Source organism: Lygodium microphyllum, chromosome 16 (genome assembly GCF_053477565.2).
Source record: "Lygodium microphyllum isolate KBCC chromosome 16, Lygodium_microphyllum_v1.1.10, whole genome shotgun sequence".
NCBI classification, from domain to species: Eukaryota; Viridiplantae; Streptophyta; class Polypodiopsida; order Schizaeales; family Lygodiaceae; genus Lygodium; species Lygodium microphyllum.
The window spans coordinates 41,833,990-41,854,650 of NC_141150.1; the positions used below are offsets into that span (position 1 = coordinate 41,833,990).

At 40.5% G+C, this 20,661-nt stretch overlaps 1 protein-coding gene across 1 annotated transcript; it reads left to right on the forward strand.

Annotated features, from left to right (window-relative positions):
- Positions 1-646: 646 nt before the first annotated feature.
- LOC148022739 (aluminum-activated malate transporter 14-like) lies at positions 647-3,002 on the forward strand. Its single transcript, XM_087695256.1, has 6 exons — positions 647-962; positions 1,212-1,352; positions 1,507-1,779; positions 1,888-2,009; positions 2,179-2,325; positions 2,448-3,002. Exons 1-6 carry the CDS (start codon positions 647-649, stop codon positions 3,000-3,002), a joined length of 1,554 nt encoding a protein of 517 aa, XP_087551382.1.
- Positions 3,003-20,661: the final 17,659 nt, after the last annotated feature.

Genomic DNA, 20,661 nt, shown 5'->3' on the forward strand with positions numbered 1-20,661 from the left:
GAAATGTGGAAATGAGATCTTTCAATTGCTACCTGTTAGCTTGTGGCTTTACGTTTGACTTGTATTGTTCCATATTGTTGTTATAGAACTTGTTCCACAATGGTGCAAAGGTTGTACCTTCTTATATCTTTTAGCCCTTGCAAGCACTAGGCGTTAAGGGGCTCAAAAACTCAAAAGGACCGTTAGGTGCTATTTGCATAGCAAACCAACCATATACTGCCATTAGCCACACGAAGATTGGAGAACATCTGGTGCCTTAATTTAGTTTGGACGTCGATGTCCCGATCTCCCGCAATTAGATTCGACAGCAGACACCAATGTCCCGAACTTTTTCCTTGATTTACCAAAAATGAATGTCAATGTAAACAGGAAAGGTTGTTTATAAGTTCTATAAATTCGCGCGGTCCTCAGATTGTGCTAAGATCACGAACCAGTATAGTAGGTAGGTCGAGGTGGCACATGGCAGACGAGCGACCGTTGCGGGACTATTAACCAGCAGCAGGAGTCGCTGTTCGAATATATGGCCGTCGCATAAGAAGCCCGAGAGAGAGAGAGAGAGAGATTCTCCCTCTTGATCCTCATTCTTCTTCCGTGCCTCTCGAGTCTCCTGTATAGGAGCCTCTCCCTTGAAACAACAATATGCATGATGGCCAGCAGTGGTCGGCAGTTTACCTCACAACGAGCTGCACAGATATGTATCAATCTACCGTTTATACCGGCTGGGCTTATAAATCCTCCTCCTCCTAATCCTTGCAGCTCCCCCTGCCGGAGCTGGTTTCCCAAAGCAATCACATTTAAAGTCAAGAACCCTCGAAGGACCTTCATCCACTCTCTGAAGGTCGGCCTGGCCTTGTCTTTGGTCTCCACAGCCGTCTTGCAAGACGATCTCTTCAATCGCCTTGGAGGAGACAATGCCATCTGGGCCGTAATGACAGTGGTGGTGGTATTCGAGCTCACGGCAGGTATGATATTCGTTTCCACACCCATTATATATATGAATGGCTGACTACCCAAGAGTCTCTGATCAACTTTCTCATCTGTATCATACAATCGAGGCTATAAAATTAAGCAATAGGCTCTTGATACAATCAAGGAAATGAAGCTCGTATGCTTCGCATGAACGTACTCTGGAGGCACATCTAGTTACAAATTCCTATTTGCGTAATCAAGCAACTTCCTACCTAATAAGTATAATAACGTCGTCCATGCAGGTGCAACGTTATGCAAGGGATCAAATAGAGCGCTTGGGACGCTGCTAGCTGGCACGCTAGCGTTGGGAGTAGAGTATCTGGCGGACCTAGCGGGGCCACATGGGGAGGCGATTGTGGTGGTAACGTCGGTATTTGTAGTAGGTATACATCAGTAGCTGGATATTATTCTTCCGCCTTCTCCCACTCCTTTTCTTTGGGGAGATGAAAATATATAATTAAGTGAAACATCTACGTATTGCATGGCATGGCTGGACTGGGTATTAACAATATTGAGGATGGGATGAATAATTCGCAGGTGCAGCTGCGACGTTTTTGCGCTTCTGCGAGCCGTTCACGAGCCGGTTCGACTACGGGGTGATGATATTCATCCTCACCTTCAGCCTCATCATCGTGTCGGGGTACCGCGTGAGCGACAACCTGGGCATGGCCGTGTCGCGCTTCCTCACTATCCTGCTGGGCTGGGGTGTCTGCCTGCTCATCGGTCTCCTCATCTGCCCCGTCTGGGCCGGCCAAGACCTCCACTACACCATCTCTAACAACTTCCTCAGCTTGGGCGGGGCTCTCGAAGGTATTATATGTTAAATCACTTTGATAAATTCACCTGTTTCAGCACATTATGCTCCTCTCCTGATGTCACAAATCCTTACTTTGTGAGGCCATTGCTTCTGCCTCATAGATTGTATCAAGGCTTACTTCAGAGGAAATATAATGGCACCTCAGGACTCCAATGACGAGGATGATCCGATCTGCAAACGCTATAACGAAGTGCTGCTATCAAAGGCTACCGAAGAGTCCTTGGTACGAAGCTGCTTCAGCTGCCTTTTTTCTTGCCATTACTGATTATGGTGCTGCTAAGGATGATTTGGTGGTTTCCCTGCCTGCATGAAGTATTGGTACTCTCTAGTATCACAATTGTTAGTATTATAAGGATAAGAATAGTTGCTTGTGCTTGTTAAACATTTTGCAGGCCAAGTCTGCATTGTGGGAACCAGCAATATTTAGCCGTGTTGGGTGCAATGGTGTTTGGAAACATTATGTTGAAGTCGCTGGAGTTTTGCGTAATTGTGCTTACACGGTGGCATCGTTGCATGGCTGCCTCACGTCTGACGTGCTGGTATTACATCACAGCCTTCCCAACGCCTCCTTGAAACAAAAGCTTCCTCGGGTTTTTCCCCTTTTTTCTCCTCTCGTACAATTACTTTGATATTTAACTTGGCAATTAACCTATGTATACAGGTCCCCTTTTGTCTACGCAAGGCCTTCTCCACCCATTGTATGGATATTGCATTACAATCAGCAACATTGGTGAAGGAATTAGGGGAAAGCATTAAAAAAAGAGAGAGAAGTAAGCTCAAGGAGCAATTGATGGGTTCCTTGTGCCGAAAAGTTGAGAGGCTAAAGGAAGATATCAATGCATACCCCCATCATTTTATCCATCTGCAAAAGTGGGCATCGGTAAAGGAACCAAGCACCCCTACTCACAAAAGTTTAGCCAAAGAATCACCTAGAATCCATGAGAAGATATTAAAACACTCTTTGTCTCTACACGCCCCTCTATGCATGGGTCCTAGTAAATCAATAAGCAATAAGGATATGATGGCAAAAACTTTTGATGATTCCAACCTAAAAGGGTATCCGAGAAGGCTAGAGAGTGGATCTTTGACAGAATTCTTATCGATAGCAACAATTACTTTCTTACTGATTGAACTTGTCCCCAAGTTAGAGCATCTAGTGGATGTAGTGAATGACCTAGAGGAGATGGCTCATTTTACAAAGAATATTGTGATATAAAAAAGAGCTTTCACAATGAATGCCTTGGGAGTGATGACTGCATTTTCACTCATCTACAATTTAAGTGATAAAGAGTGAGAAAAATAGTAAGATAGATATATTCATATTAGTTTTTTGATACATAGTATATGGAAATATCTTAATAAACATTTGTCTTATTTTGATGTCTAAAATGAAATGATGTTATATAACCTCAATTGTGCATTATCTCATAAAGAGTCAAAATATACAGTTCTAACAAGTGATATGCCTTTGAAAATGGAAACATGTTTAATAGAGAAGTTTCTTGTAAAAAAGTGAGATTTCTTTAAATGAAGAAAGGTTTTATTTGCAATCTTAAGCCAAGCTTGCGTTAGCTTGTGCAACACTTGCATGTCTCCATGTGATAATGGTTTGAAAAAGCATACCATGTCTAGTAACTCCACTATACAACATAAAGAAAACATATCCACAAATTATACAAAAAACACACAAAAAGTGTTATTTAGCTTTGATACCAAATAAAATTTAGTTGGCAGATGTTTCATCCCCTATGATGTACATTGAGTATTATGAATTGATACATCTTTTAATTGATAGGAAAAATAGCTAGCCCCAATCTTACCGTGATTTTACCTCCTTACATTTAGTGAAAAGGAAGATAAGACTAATTTAGGAATTTGGGTATTTATCATGATTTTTAAATGACATTATGACACAAGTAATTTGAGGTCAACACTTGCATCTCTATGATATAGTAAGGGAATTTGAAGAAGCTTGCCATGTTCCATCATTGTAGCATAAAGAACATATGTACAAAGATGCTTGCTTTTACCAAATGTATGCTTGAGGCCAAAATTTTCGTACCTTATAATGTATATTATTTATTGTGAGTATTACTATTATATGTCTAAAGTATACTACAACATGATTCAAATAGCTAGTGTCCTTACGATGTTTTTAGCTCCATGCATTTATATCTAAAGGACATGAATAGTTTTATTATAGTACTATTCATTAAATATAGGTTTGTTAGGTTGCATTATTTATCTCCTTCCAAAGAAACATAGAAACTTTTATCAAGAAAGAGTAATCTAACAAAGTTTTCTAGTGATAGCTCACCAAAGGGCATGCTAGATTTTACTTGTTCTTGCTATTGCAAAGTTTCTTAGCAAAGTCTTTTAGTGGTAGCTTCACCAAAGGGCATGCTAGATTTTTACTTATTCTTACTATTGCAAGATGAGATGTTCTCTTGTCCTTGATGATGTTTGATTTAACTTGCTAATTCTTTGACTCTGCCATAATCACTTTTGTGTTCCTTGGTTTTCACAAATTCATCTCCCTTTTTGTCTTTGATAGTTGAGTCAAGAAGTGCCTTACTTCAGCAAGGGTTTTTATGAGCAGGGGCCTTGGTCATTGCATCCATAGTTGCTCATGACTAGGGGCCTTGGTCGTTGTTGCTTATGTTTGCTTTGGAAAAGCCTCACCATTCACCTTCAATGGTGTCTTTTGTCACTTAGAATTAGGATCGAATTCTCTCTAGGATTTCTTGGACATGCATGAGAAAAATGCCCACTCTCCCTTCGATGTACTTACTAGTACTATAACCTCACATAGAGAATTCAAGCCCTAATAGGGCTATTGAGCTTAAAACCAAACTATCTTGCACCCCAAGTCATTTGATTTGATTTTCAACATTCTTAATAGACCCATAACTTCAAAATAGACTTTGAAAAAATGATCCATGGCTATCAACCTCAACCATGGCTTCTCATTGTAGATTAGATAGATCCTACCATCCCAAATATTTTTCAAGACAAAAGTTCAGATAATGTGCAAGAGGTAAATCAAACCAAAATTGCATCCTTCATGAGATGTGGTCATGAAGTTGATCCTAATTTAGCCAATCTTCAATCTTGGGCTATTGAGCTTAAACCAAACTATCTTGCACCCCAAGTCATTTGATTTGATTTTCAACATTCTTAATAGACCCATAACTTCAAAATAGACTTTGGAAAAATGATCCGTGGCTATCAACCTCAACCATGGCTTCTCATTGTAGATTATAGATAGTTCCTACTATCCCAAATATTTTTCAAGACAAAAGTTCAGATAATGTGCAAGAGGTAAATCAAACCAAATTTGCATCCTTCATGAGATGTTGTCATGAAGTTGATCCTAATTTAGCCAATCTTCAATCTTCTTCTGAATCCTTATAACTCAAGGGCAAGCTTAAAAGAAATGGAAACTATTTTCTTCTAACCTCTTGCATAAGGAGCATGCTCGAGTAAGTTACTCATGAATATATATATGCATCACGTGGGTTCAAAAAAAGGTATTTTTTAAATACCATGTTTATACATTTTTTACATACATAATAGTGTAATATAACACTACAAGATATAGGCCTTATACCGATGTTTAAAGTGACGAAAATGCAAACAACAAAATTTGTCCCCATCGTCGCAAAAAGCATCGTTATTGGCGACGCCATAAAACAGTCGGTATTGGCATCGCTATCAGCGATGCTAATTATAGCGACGGTTTGCAACATGCATAACGACACTAATAGCGACACGAGCTGTAAAATTTGCGATGCTAATAGCGACGGTAATAGGAAAAAAAAAAATTGTGTGCTATATGAGAGCCATACAAAATAGTTTCAGCACTATTGTGTACAATGCGCTTGCAAACAAAAATAATGTATACTGAAATCATAAAACTGATACATGAAATAAATACATGATCGCATAAAAAGCGATTGGTACAATCATGACAGGATATCACTAATACATAGAAAATGTCTACATAGATCAGGCGACTCAAAAATAAAGGTGTGTGAGCTCCAAGGATCCAAGGGTGAGCTACGCATCCTCGTCTCCCGAAAGCTCGTCCCGCCGCAAAGGAGCATCAAACGGACTCTGCAGAAAAAGAAACAACACATCAGTCCACCATACAATAATGCATTCAAATATCTCATGGTAACTATAGACAAGAAAGATAAGTGACTTACAGGGCCGCCGCGTCTATACTATCGGTCGATCAATGTAGTGAGACCGTACCTCTCTGCATATCGAGTCTCAAGTCCAGTCGGATTGCGATTTGTAATGGAGTGCTGCAAAGAAAACAAAATGCTAACTATTAGAAACATGATTGCTAGTACAAAGAATATTTTTAAAAAATAAACAAGCAAAACAAAAAAAAAACTTACAACAAAGTCCTCCAAATATGTCCTGTGGCCACCACTCCCAAGATGATGGACCACTCCAGCCTCGAGTCGTGCCCTCGCCGCCTCACGCTGTTGACTCTAGTGTCCTGGAGAATCTGTAGCCTCCTCCCTCAGTCGGTGCCAGTCGTCTGCATCTAACCACTCGGGCTTTGCAGCCCCACTCTTGATTGCCTTGCGTGTGTCCATCATCCAGCCCATAGAGAATCTATCTACTGCGGCTGGCACCGGAAACTCCTCGTGCAAGGATGCTACTATGTAGTCCTTACTCCCCTCTGGTATGTTCTTCCAATGATCCAAGATGTTGTTCCGAAAAACTTGTTGGCACAACTCCTTATGTGAGCCATCACCCTCCTCCCCTCATCATTCATGATGATGACTCCTGACCTACTATCGACTAGATATCCATAACCCCTAGGAGTCTGCCTAAGATGGGTCCTCTCCCATCTGCATCCACTCTCCTGGGCATATCCAGGAGACCCCTCTGCATCCGGTGTACCGACGGGGGTAATCTCTCTCAGAGTGGCAACCACAGGGGTGCCACCTACTAACAGCTGTGCAAAAGCTGGAGTAACAGAAGTAGACGTCCCCACAGGTGTGACAAATCCTGGAGGTGACGCAGCTCCAGATGATCGACAAGACGGAGACACCGCGTCCGTGTCTCCACAGCATTCACCTGAGCCACGAGAGTGAGGAGTCACACCTGTATCCGGTATCGACCGTGGGCTCACTACCTCTGTATCTCTGCAGCATCTCCATGATCCCGATGCACTCCCTCCATCTAGCCCAAGTCGCGAGCATCGAGATCATCTGCTCGAAGCTGAAGCATCCGATCGTGCTGAAGTAGATCTAGTAGAGCGCCCTGACGAAGACCGAGACAGCTCCTGGTCTGCCATCTCTCTGCATCTGGCGATCTGGTCTGGAGACATGTGTGGGAAGATGTCCTGCAACTCCTCATCACTCATCTCTCGTCTCATCCTGAAAATGTCACCTGCACAGACAAAAAATGATGTTAGAATAATCAATTTAAATCATACAAAGCACAGTATTATAAATCATTTTTAAAAAATCTCACTTAAAATGCATATCTTATGTACCCTTATAAGCGATTGGTCAAAGAATTGAGTAAGTGGATGCTCCAAGTATGAAGTATCCTAGTCGCTACCGGCCGTCGTTATAGGCTTAAATCCTTGTAGTGTAAAGGGGTTATTTATAGATTGAATAGAAAAGGGTTATGTTTTATTCAAGAAATATTCATAGATAAAGATATTTATAAATAGGCCTTGAACACACGTGATGTAGAGGATATAAATATAATAACTTCCCCAAGGGAGCATAAGTTACTTATATAATTCCATTTGCTTATTAGATCCTTTGTCAAGAAGTTTCTCATAGCAATTCTTGACCATAAAAACATGTTAAATTGCACAAATTATGTAGCTTTCCAAATGGAAATTACTAGCTCTCTTAGTTTCTCAACTGAAAGGGTGTGATGATACTTAGACTAGATTGAGTGTACCTTAATGGCCCAATCAACTATGTGAACTTGCGATAATATTAAGTATAGAGACTAGAATGCCATGAGTAGAATATTCATTCTAACGAAAGGCTTAGTCACAAGTGAAGGAGATGAGGTCCCAATCGTTCTTGATCTTGGAGAATAGTCAATCATCCAATTCAAATCTCTATCAAAGAGAGAGAATCATACCTTGCAATTCATTTATTGGTAGTCAGTCTAAATGGTGGTGATCATAGAGATCTTTTCACCTACTCTACCGATACCTTTACGGAAGAGGGAAAGAACTTTTTAGGGCCATAACAAAAGAAGGGCCTCCCTTCGATTGAAGTTGTTAAGATAAACCTCTGATTAGTTGAAGTTGCTAATGTAAACGATATAGAGAGATCTGATGAGACATCCCCCCTTGCTAGTGGATCCAAGAATAACCACTTATGAAATTAACTTTCTTCTTGGTGGGGGCCTAATGAATTCAATTACAAAGTAGAACTACCCAAGTTTGAACAAAATAGGAAAGATTTTGTGACTAATTTAGATAGATTTAGTAGCCCTATCAAAGAGAGAGCTAATCCCCATATCACCAAGATTCTTTTTAGACTAGATTTGGGCTCAATAGAAAAAGTCCCATGACTACTTAATATCATTATGCCACAAGAAGTTTTTGAAACATTTTTTTATCTAATCCCAAGATGATTTACAAAAAGAAAGGACCATAGAAACAAAGACTGAACCACACATTTGAGACTACCATTTAACTTGCAAAGAAATCGGTATTTTTTCCTAGTATTTCATTTTGGAGGTTTTTTGAAAAAGAATCTATTCTTCATAGTCACACCAAAGCTAATTTAACAACTAAGATATCTTATTATTTTTCTTGGTCCAATATTAGCTAAGCCAACCCTACCCAAAATGCCAGGGTCATTAGAGCTCGACAACTTGAGTATCTCAATCTTCTCCTCACATACTGTTGAGCCTGAAACTTTAGCAAACTACTCATACATAGAAAAACAGACTTGTTAATGCTTATTATATTCTTCAATTATGTTTGTATTATCATAAAAAAACATCTACTAGTGAAGTAATAACCATTTGACAAAAGAAAACTCTTAATATCTTTACAATAACTAGCCACATGCAAATCCAATTTCGTGTGAGTGAGGGGTCTAAGATGACAATAAACAAAAGTGGTGCCAATGGATAGCCTGACAAACTAGTCTACGTAGAATGCAAGAGCCTCTCAAGTATGCACTGATGCATATTTGAGAAGAAGCATCAATAGAATAGAATTCCATCTTACCCTATTCTATGCTTCATCAAAATCAAGGTTGATCATGGCAAAGTCTTTTTTTAGGGCCAATGCATAGTCAAGAGACCATAATCAAGGGACAATATTAAATTCAAAATAGCTTAATTAATTATTCCACTTGAAAACAAAAATAGATTGTATCATTTGTGAATCCCTTTTGCTAAAACTTGCTTATGCCTCCAAACTTTTCATGTATGTCTTCCTAGGTTCTTTGAGATTATTTTAATAATCCCTCTTGAGAAATTTCCTCCATCTCTAATCTAGTTTAGAAGAGCACAAGAATTAGATTTTTAGCAATCCCAAAAAGTTTGCAAAAACTCAATAGGAAGTCCTTCATTTTAATCTATAAGACAATTCATATAAAATAGAAAGGTTCTCTCTCCTCATCTAAAATACATCATCATGAATCTCCTGAGTACTAGCCAATCAAGGTTTAAAACTTTCTCCATAGCAACAAGACAAGGCACCTATTGCAAAAAATCCAAGCTTTTTGAATGTACCCAAAATCAAGAATTGGTTTACCAACAATAATGTTAGATATGAAAGAACAAGGCACTTGGGAAGCTTTTGGGTAGTACCACAATCATTAGTAACTTTAGTGTCATTTTGATCCATGAGTTCTACATGTTTTGTAACAAGCAAGATACACACTGACTAGGGGTTAGACACCCAGTCACACTAACTAGGGTATATAAGGTGTAAGACTCCCAAATTAGGGCAACTAGTTATAATCAAGAACATACTCTTCACCTTCATCTCCTGCTTCTATTGCTTCCTCCTTCCTTCTCTCCTCTTTTTTGTCTTTGTCTCTCCTCTTCTAGTCTTCTTTTCTCTTCTTCTTGCTCTCTTTCTCTCTCTTCAGCTCTTCTCTTCTCTCCTCTCAACTTCATTCATTACAAGTGGTATCAGAGCTTCAGGCTTTGGTCCTTTTCAAATCCCAAAAACCCTAATAACTAGTTACTCAGCTTATAGGTACATGTACAGCAAGAACTGCAATTAACGTCAACTTTTTTGGAGCAAGCAGGAGCTATCATTAGAGATTCAGACATATCTAGAGGTAAAATGGTTAAAATAGGAGGTCGTCACTTCTTTTCATGCAGATTTTAGGGGTTCCAGACCAAGTTTAGAGTCCCATGAGTTGGAAGAGGGAGAAACCTCAGTTACTTTTTGCTCCATTCCTCCTCTCTCTTCTCCTGCAAGCTGCCATGGTTGCTAGCCCAAAAAAACCTTAAGATCTAGCCTGAGTTTGCTCCCCAACATCAACCAGCCCTAAAACATCATTCCTGACCCAACAAGCTATTGATCAAGTAGTGGATTGGGGGATTTGCTACCCAAAAGGCCTAAAGGGCAACCCCCACAATTCGCAATGCATTTGCACTGGCTGCCCTATCTCCACCTAGCCCTCCTGCTACCTTGCCACTCCTGGGCACTAATTCAACACACCTCTCTCTTCCCCCTTGGCACTTTTGACCTCGGGAATCAACCTCCAAGGTGGACAACAGTTGGATAGTTTGGGACAGTTTGGGCAGCTATGGATTCTTCAAACTGAAGCCACCTCTGACCTTGAGAGCTCAACCCCCACAAGCCCTTCAGCCTGTGAATGAATTCTCTCACACTCGAATGAAGACATGGAGTTCAACATGCATGGGAGCTTTGTGGGTAGTCATGAGAGCTTCACTTGAAGCTTTCCCTCTTTGAAGCTCAAGCTCAAGGATAAGCACAAGAGCCATCCTCATCAATTGGAGCATTTGAATGTTGAATTCTTCTTCCATGAATGCCCCAACCAACCAGAATTGATCAATGGAGAAATCGAGCATCATAATGAGTTATGATTCAATGGTCTTCCCAAGCATTAAAGAGGTATGTCAATTTGATCTTAATCTCTCAAATTTAGCCACTTGCTGAGCTTAATCCCTTGTTGGAGAGATTCAAAATTGCATAGGTTTAGTAGCTCAATCCACTTTTTGTGCATGCATCATATCTCTTTTTGAAAGTCATTGTCTTGGCTGACATTAACCCCCATTTTGTCTTGTGATTTTGGATAAGCCCCTAAAATAAATGATAGCCATTGTAAATTGGGTAAGTAGCAGCTAGTGAGTCACTGGACTGCCAAGTAAACCTACCCCAACCTTTGTTCATTCCTTGCATCTCATGCAAAGGCCCAATGTCTCCTTTCCAATGCATCTCATGCTATTTACTTAATAAAAATGTCTACCATGTATACTCTAGCTAAGGAAAAAGGCCAATGCCATGTGAGGTAGTAAGAAAAAAGAGAGACCCTCCATTACCAATTAACACCCTGAAGGGGTGCACAACTCTGCCTGAGGGGAACTTTTCCCACCTCCGTGATCCAAAGCCTGATACTTGTATGCAGGTGTAGGTGCCTTCTGTGAGCTCCACCCTCCCTGATGCAATGATCCCCCTTGGATACCCCCACAATGCTCATGGCACCCATGTATGACACTTGAAGTGCATGCAGTCAAAAGAGATGTATGGTAGTGAATTCACTTATGCATTGATGAGAGAGAAGATGGGTATGCAATGCTCCTTGGGATAATGCTCAGTATGGTATTGATGTTGCTGATCAGGCCTCTTGTCGAACTATGCTCGATCCATGTAAGACTTTTGCAATAAGGGACATGCAGTGTTTTTGGTCATAGTCCTGTAAGACATTCACAAAGATCCTATTGCAAAAAAGTTTGTTTTGGATCAAGAAGTGAACCTTATATCTCATCTCGAAGAGGGCCTTGTCCCCTCTAGTTTGAATAAAAAATATCCCCAATCGGACGTATGGTTTGAAAGTTATGCTCATTTTTATGCACTAGGGTCACAGTGGATAGGGTGCAGACCCAGGCTAAATCTCCCCCACGCACCCTATATTAATCAGCCCCATCAAGGAAAATATGGTACAAATGGCCAGCATGGCAATCATGGACATCATGGTTATAATGGAGAACATGGGCTTAATGCAGCACATGGGATGTATGGAGAGCAAGACATGTATGGCCACCAAGGGATGTATGGGCAACAAGGATTCCATGGTAGCATGGCCCCAATGATTTGTGTGACAAGATCATCCTAACAAAGTACAATGGGCAATCCCCCTCACCATCTGACTTGGAGGAATGGACGTCCAAGTTGGAATCCTTCGTCAATATCTACCCTTGCGCACTGATGATTAGAAAATACTTTTCACTTCTCTCCACTTGGAAGGATTTGCCCACACATGGTTGCACTATATCAATCGAGAGAATCATCAGTTTATTGACTGGGAAGATTTCAAAATGCATATGGTCCAAGTTTTTGTGTCTCCTATGGAAAAGAGTGGTTGGCAAGACAATGGTACACTCTTGACCAACGTAACCTCAATGTACATGAGTACACAAATCAGTTCATGAACTTGACCATATATGTGGAGAGCATTAGCAATGATGCTAAATTGCACAAGTATATCTATGGGTTGGAACCGAGCCAATTAGCAGATATCATGGCCCAAAAACCTACCACACTGTTTGATGTAATTGAATTAGCTGAGAGATATGCAAGAAAGTACCGTAAGAATTAACATTTTCAGCAAGGTGTTGGATAGCCCCACATTTCTTCACGATTAGCCCCATACGGAGGTGGTTTTTGAGGCACTTCTATGCCTAATAACAACCCTAGAGTACCCACCTATCCCGACTTCCATGCTGAAAGAAAAATGGGAACTTTTGGGACAACATTTGGCTCTAATTATGAGAATAAGTATGCTGAAAATAAATAGTCCATTGCATCAAGTTCCCATGGATCCAGCAGCCAACGCTTCATTTCCCCAGATGTTGTGAAGGAATGGAAGGAAAAGGGCCTATGCTTTAAGTGTGGAGATAAGTACACTGTTGATCATACCTCCAAATGCCCATACAAGATAGCTAAGGTCAAAGTTCATAGCATGTATGTCATGGAATATTGACACAATAATGAGGATGACCTGCCCACTAACCAGGCTGATGGTGTGGAGGATGTTGATCATGAACAGTTCTATGACCGGGAGGATGGGTTTCCCTTTGACCTGGATGGTGATCCATCATAGATACTTGTTTTGACATCCCCCCACCTAGCACTTTCCTTTTCTCGATCTCTTTGGATGCTAGATGGGTTCTTGAAGCCCTAGCACCCTTCGCATTCAAGGCAGTATCAATGGAAAGCATGTCTTCATCCTTATGGATAGTGGTAGCACTCACAGTTTTGTCAATAAATCAGCCATTAATTTGTTAAAATGTACCCCTATGGCACTACACCACCCCTTGAAGGTCTAAGTAGAAAATGGAAAAGAAGAAATCAGCACACATGTATGTCCTACAATTCCCTTATGCTTGGCTTAAAATTATGTGGCACTAGTTGATCTGATTGCGCTAGATATGAGCCCCATTGATGTTTTATTGGGTTGTGATTGGCTGAAACAATTGGGGAAATTTCTATGGACTTCTCTCAGCTTTACATGGAGTTTGTGATGCATGGACAGCCTATCCACCTAGAGGAAGTTCAAGATTATGCTAATTTTCAGCTCATTACAGCAAAGAAACTCAAATGGGAGTTTAAGAAATGCACACAAATATTTGTTTTGCAACTGAATAAGGACAATTCCGGTCAACCCTCTGCAGTATTTATCTGATGATTTAGCCTTGCAGGCCTTACTTGACGAATACAATGATCTATTTCAAATGCCTACATCCCTTCCCCCTATGAGACAAGTGGACCACTCACTTGACTTAGAGCCCTATTTCAAGCCCGTGAAGAAGCCCCCTTACAGACTCTCCAAATATGAGCGTGAAGAGGTTGCCAAGCAAGTCAAAAAGTTGTTAGAGATGGGTTTCATTGAACCAAGTTCTTCCCCCTATGTATCCCCTATCCTCTTCGTTCAGAAGAAAGATGTCTCCTTTCGCATGTGCATTAACTATAGAGACTCAAACAAAATTACGATGAAGAACTGCTACCCCATCCTACGAATTGATGATTTGCTGGATGAGTTGAAAAGGGCATGCTTTTTCACAAAGATTGACTTGCACTTTGGCTACCATCAGATTCGTATGAGGGTGGGAGATGAGGTCAAAATGGCCTTACCTGATCGTGGACTTTATCATTTTCTAGTGATGCCTTTTGGGTTGACTAACATCTCCACCACCTTTCAGAGCCTCATGAACAAAATCCTACAACCCTTTCTGTTCAAGTTTGTGCTTGTTTTCTTTGATGACATCCTCATTTACAGCAAGTCATCTGAGGAGCACTTGACACACGTCAGAAGGGTGTTTCACATATTGAGAGAGCATCGGTTCTTTGTTAAGGAGAGAAAATGCACCTTCATGCAGACATCTATGGAGCACTTGGGACACATTGTGAGCAAAATGGCATACAGGTTGACCCGAAGAAGGTGCAATGTATTAGGGACTCGCCCACTCCTTCCACCACCACTTCCTTGCATGGCTTCCTTGGTCTCTCTTCATTATATAGACGCTTCATTAAGCACTATGCTACCATTGCAATACCTTTGATTGATCGCTTAAAAAAGGATTCATTCTTTTGGGATGCCATGGTTGATCATAGCTTCCAACAATTAAAGGAAGCGCTTACTTCCACCCCCATCCTTATCTACCCTAACTTCTCTAAGATATTTACCATATATTGTGATGCTAGTGGTAGGGGTATTGATGTAATATTGTTGCAAGAGCATGGTGTCATTGCGTTTGAGAGCCGCAAGCTTGATGAGAAGGAGATGCAAATGAATGTATATGACCAGAAGACGTTGGCCATCCTCCATGCTATCAAGAAATGGCACCACTATTTGTAGTATGGCAGTCAATAGTTACCATTGAGTTCTCCAGTACTTTTTGACTCAATCCACTTTGACTCCTAAGCAAAGGCATTGGATGGCAACCTTACAAAGCTATGACTTTAACATTTTGCACACTCGGGGCAAGGATAATATTGTGGCTGATTCACTCTCTCGAATGTGGGCATGTAGAGTATCCTCTATTTCAGAATTGCACAGTGATTGGGTTGAAGAGCTTCAGGATGCTTACTTGTTAGATGATTACTTCAGTCACATATTCTAGAAATTATAGCATGGTGTCATGGATGAAAACTCCCAATATTAGCTCGCGCATGGTCTTATTTGGTCCCATGGCAAGATTGTCATTCTACACACTTCACCCTTCATGCTTCATTAAGCACTATGCTACCATTGCAACACCTTTGACTGATTGCTTAAAAAAGGAGTCATTCTTTTGGGATGCCACGGCTGATCATAGCTTCCAACAGTTAAAGGAAGTGCTTACTTTTGGCCCCATCCTTGTCTGCCCTGACTTCTCTAGGCTATTTACCATTCATTGTGATGCCAGTGGCAAGGGTATTGGTGTAGTATTGTTGCAAGAGCATGGTGTCATTGCATTTGAGAGCCACAAGCTTGATGAGAAGGAGATGCAAATGAATGTATATGACCAGGAGATGTTGGCCATCCTCCATGCCATCAAGAGATGGCATCACTATTTGTATGGCCGTAGCTTCCAAGTAAAAATTGCATTACTTTTTGACTCAATCCACTTTGACTCCTAAGCAAAGGCACTGGATGGAAACCTTACAATATTATGACTTTGACATTTCGCACACTTGGGGAAAGGATAATATTGTGGCTAATTCAGGCATGCAGAGTATACTCTATTTCAGAATTGCACAGTGATTGGGTTGAAGAGCTTTAGGAGGCTTACTTGTTAGATGATCACTTCAGCCATGTATTCCAAAATTATAGCATGGTGTCATGGCTGAAAACTCCCAATATTAGCTCAAGCATGGCCTTATTTGGTCCCACCGCAAGATTTTCATTCCACACACTTCACCCTTCACACAAAAGATCATGGAAGAGATGCATTCTTGCCCTACTATTGGTCACTTGAGTGTCTTCAAAACATATGATAGGATTGCCAAGAGCTTTCATTGGAAAGGATTATGGAGGGATGTTAAGGACCTTGTGACCAAGTGTTTTCCATGCCAACAAAACAAGGACAGTACACTCCGTTCCGCTGGCCTCTTACAGCCTCTCCCTATCCCTAAAGGAAAATTAGCCCACATCACAATGGACTTTATCACCGGCCTTCCCATGACCAAAAAAGGGTGGAATAGCATCTATGTGGTAGTTGATCGCCTCACCAAAGGTGCCCACTTTATCCCCACTAAGACCCAATACACTACCTCTCAAGTGGCCACTCAGTTTATGGAAAATTTCTTTGAATTTCATGGCTTACCACAAGTCATAGTCCATGATCTGGATGCAAAGTTTCTGAGCAACCTCTTGGCAGACAGTTTTCACCTCCATGGGGACCAACCTTGCGCCATCCACTGCATACAACCCTTAGATTGATGGCTAGACTGAAAGAGTGAACAAATAACACTATATTAGGAAAATTGGATTTTTCATGTACTTTGGAAATCCCAATACCTTTATTATTTGACCACATGGTCAAATCTTGTCAAAGGTGGAGTCTATCCTAGATACTATATAAGCTAGCTTCCCAAATCCCACTTTCAAATATGGATCAAGATTTAGCCACGTGGTGAAATATTTATCACTTATTTGAATGTGGGACTTCGAAAATTCCCAAATTCTCTAATATGGTGTTAAATGGCTTGAAACATATTTGAGGCACTTCTACCATGATGTACAACACAATTGGGATACATGACTCCACTTGACTGAGTTTGCATATAATAACTCCACCCACTCTAGCATTGGAGTTTTCCCTTTTGAGTCCTTATATGGGTATAAGGTTCTCCTCCCCACGGTCTTATTTAATAATAAGATCAACCCTCAGAGTTAGGTTAAGTTGGACCGCATGCAAGCTTTACTTCAGCAATGTAAAGTAAACCTTCAGAAGGCCCAAATACACATGAAGCTCTATGCTGATGAGAAATGAAGGCATTTGGAGTTCCAAGAAGGGGAATTGGTCCTTTGGAAAGTGCCTAAGTCCAACTACTCAACTCTCAAAGAGGGTAGCAGTAACAAGCTAGCCCACCGCTTATATGGCCCATACCCGATTTTGAAGAGAGTTGGTGACTTGGCCTACCTCTAAGAGCTTCCCCCCACCACCAAGATCCACAATGTGTTTCATGTTAGCCAGCTGAAACCTTTCATGGGCTCCTCAATGGACTATGTGGAAGAACTCCCCCCTATAGATGAAGAAGGTATCACTTAGTATATCCCTGAGGCCATCATTGGGCAGCACGATAAGCACTTACGGTCTTGGTCCATCAAAAAATACCTCATCAAATGGCAAGGCCTACCCCTGGAAGAAGCCTCTTGATGCCAACCAACCATTGCCAATGAATTCTTCTACCTCCAAGAGGCCCCACAGCCTGAGGACTAGCTAGTCAGGCCCCATTTGACCACTTTCTCCCTGCAGACTACACACTATTTTAGAACAATTTTGTACTTACCCAAATCTTGTGCATCTTGCATATCCTGAAAATAATCTTCATAAGCTCCATTTGGACATGTGGTACACCCTATTTGGAGTAGCTTATCAAAATTTATGATCCGTTTACTTCAGCAGGCTTTTCCAGTACATCATGCTATCCCTAGTCTTCACCCACCCAATTTTCATTGTAAAATCGCTCCTCGAAGTAGTACTCTGCAACCCTCCCTTAGCCCACCCATCACTCCCCTCTACTTTTCCTTGTTTTTGAGGGCCAGAAACTTCAAGTTGGGGATGGATTGTAACAAGTGGGATACACACTGACTAGGGGTTAGACACCTAGTCACATTGATTGGGGTATATAAGGTGCAAGAGTCCCAAATTAGGGCAACCAGTTATTATCAAGAACATACTTTTCACCTTCATCTCCTGCTTCCATGGCTTCCTCCTTCCTTCTCTCCTCTTTTCTGTCTTTGTCTCTCCTCTTCTAGTCTTCTTTTCTCTTCTTCTTGCTCTCTTTCTCTCTCTTCAGGTCTTCTCCTCTCTCCTCTCAGCTTCATTCATGATAGGTTTTTGTTGTACTACCCTTAAAAAGTTTGGAATTGGGCAACACTTAACCTTAAGCCACTGATTTTTATCCATGAGTTCTACATGTTTTTGTTTCACTACCCTGAGGAATAAGGCAACCCCTAACCTTGAGCCATTGATTTTGAGCTTGAGATGAAGACCTTCAATCTTCTTTTCTTCAAGATCTTGTAAGAACATTTCAATTGTAGCTAGATTATTCCTAACAATTTCATCTTGATGTCACTCCTATCTAGCACAAAAAGAGTATCCATAGCAACAACATCAAGGGAATTGGTGCTACAATGGTATTTGACATTCTTCCTCACAAAGTCTTTTTCCACAAAGATAACTTTGAGGATCTCTTTATCCCAAATTTCAACAAGTTCAATTCCTTCCAACTCTTTATTATCGGCTTTCTTCACTTCTTTAATAAATCTTGAGTTCTTTAGAAAAGAGAGATTAAGCTTGAATGGAGGGGGTCCATTTGGCTTATTGAATCTTAAAGAATACAAATTGAAGCCCAAATAGACAAATGATCTAATAAATTTGTAGCATTACATATACTAAAATTAGACATATGTTACAAGGGATTAAGCATGTAGATGGCCTGATATAAACATTTCTTGAACTAAGAAAAAAGTTATAGCATGTCTAATATTGTGCATAATCTCACATCCAAAGACTCTTGTCTAATTATGTTTTTATTTACTAAAAGATAAATGTGGCTTTAATTTCATTCTTAAACCTAGAATTTTCATAGTCCTGTAAATGTCAATATATACATGCTTCAATTGCAATTTTCACACAATTATGATTGGCCTTCTATAGGGGAAAACTATTAGGAAGCTATTTCTTGGAGCCACAATTTTGTACTCAATTGATCCCTAGTTTTTTCTTTTATCCTTCCTAGCATGCTTCATTGGGCATTGTTAAAATATGTGAGATCTAGAGTATAGCAGATGCGGAAGCTACAGAGGTTGAAAGAGGAAGAAGAAACTCTTGAAGACATTGACCCTGACACAGAAAAATTGTTACACAAGTGAATTAGGTTCCAAGATTGAGACTTGGACTTATAAACACAAACTTATGTGTGGACAGTGACATGGACACTTTACTGGAAAGAAAAGAGTACTATCATTGCATTAGAAAAAGAGTGCAAGTACAATGCTTTATAGGAATTGAGTGGTGGCACTTTCTCCTATTGTGCATATGGGATTCTCGTCTTGATCCCTCACTGCTCCTTACAAAGGGACTGAAGTAGGTGTGATTGCAAATATCTCAACACCCCTCCTCAATCACAACTAGAATTACAAAGTGTGTAGAGGATTTAGTGATAGCAACACCTGCAAAGCGTGGGCACACCACAAACATGGCAAAACACCAGAGGTTGTCGTAGAAAAGGCTAAATGTGGGTACCACAAACATGACGGTAATCCAAAGGCTATAGCAGGGGCCTCACAAAGTGTACAGAGGCTATAGTACAAGGCTACTTGAGGATTTTATAAGTTTATTTCTGAAGCATTAGGGCTACGCAATACAAAGCTAAAAAAGTATATCTGAACAGAAGGACTGATGAGGTTTGTCCTTCTCATTGTGGTCTCCTTCTTTTTCTTCTTCCTTTGTTTTGTTTTCTTCTTCTTCTTTGACTGCAACTAGATAGGCCTTTTGGGACATTCTTCTGACATGGAAAAACTTCTCGATGTTTCCGATCCTTTTGCAGAAGTCATCGAAGAGAGCTTATCCATCTTGCCTTTGTACATGTTGCCAACGTATAATGCATGTTCATCTCTAGAGGTGCTTGGTTCTTCCTTAATTTTTAGCTTATTTTCCTCCTCTAACATTGATGCCTAGATATCAAGACGTTTAGGGTTTGACATGTTGATTAGAGTTGTTGATACATTATTATATGCAAGAGGCAAACTTTTAAGCAGAACACCAATGCAAACATCTTTTTCCATTTTAATGTTGATTCCTGCAAGTCGAGCTAGAAGTTTTTCCATGTAATTTAGATGTGTGGTAAGTGATGTGCTGGAATTGATTTCAAGCTTGAAAAACTCAATCAAGAGACCATACTTTGATGATTTAGACTGTCCACCAAACAAAGTGCCAAGTCTCTTCCATGTATCCTGTGAAGTGTCACAATTATCCACATGGTGGATATAGTTGTCGTCTAGCTCCAGTTTGATAATGGCATGAGCCTTATCATCATTCTTTTTCCAAGTGACTACAAGGTCCGCATCACGAGGATTCTTTTCTTTTCTAGTAGTAATGGCCTAGAAGCCTTTCTTCATCAGGATGAGTTTGATGCGAGTCTACCAGGTATGAAACCCGACTCCTTTGAAGCGAGTAGTTGGAGAGTCTTTGCCCATGTTAGATGACTAGTGCAGCAGCAAATAACTCCAAAATTCTCAGATTTTATCAATGGAAGAGCAGATTACAGTGTGTCAAGAGACACAAGTAATGACAGTGTGAGAACACACTATGTAAAGACTATGTCCAAAACTAAAATCTTCTTACTTCGGGGTCATTGATCTTCCGTCAATGAATCTAGGTTCTTCTCCTCCTTGATTTGATGCTGGGACAGTAGATTGAAGTGGCAATGGGTTGTTCCAAGTGGCAAGAGA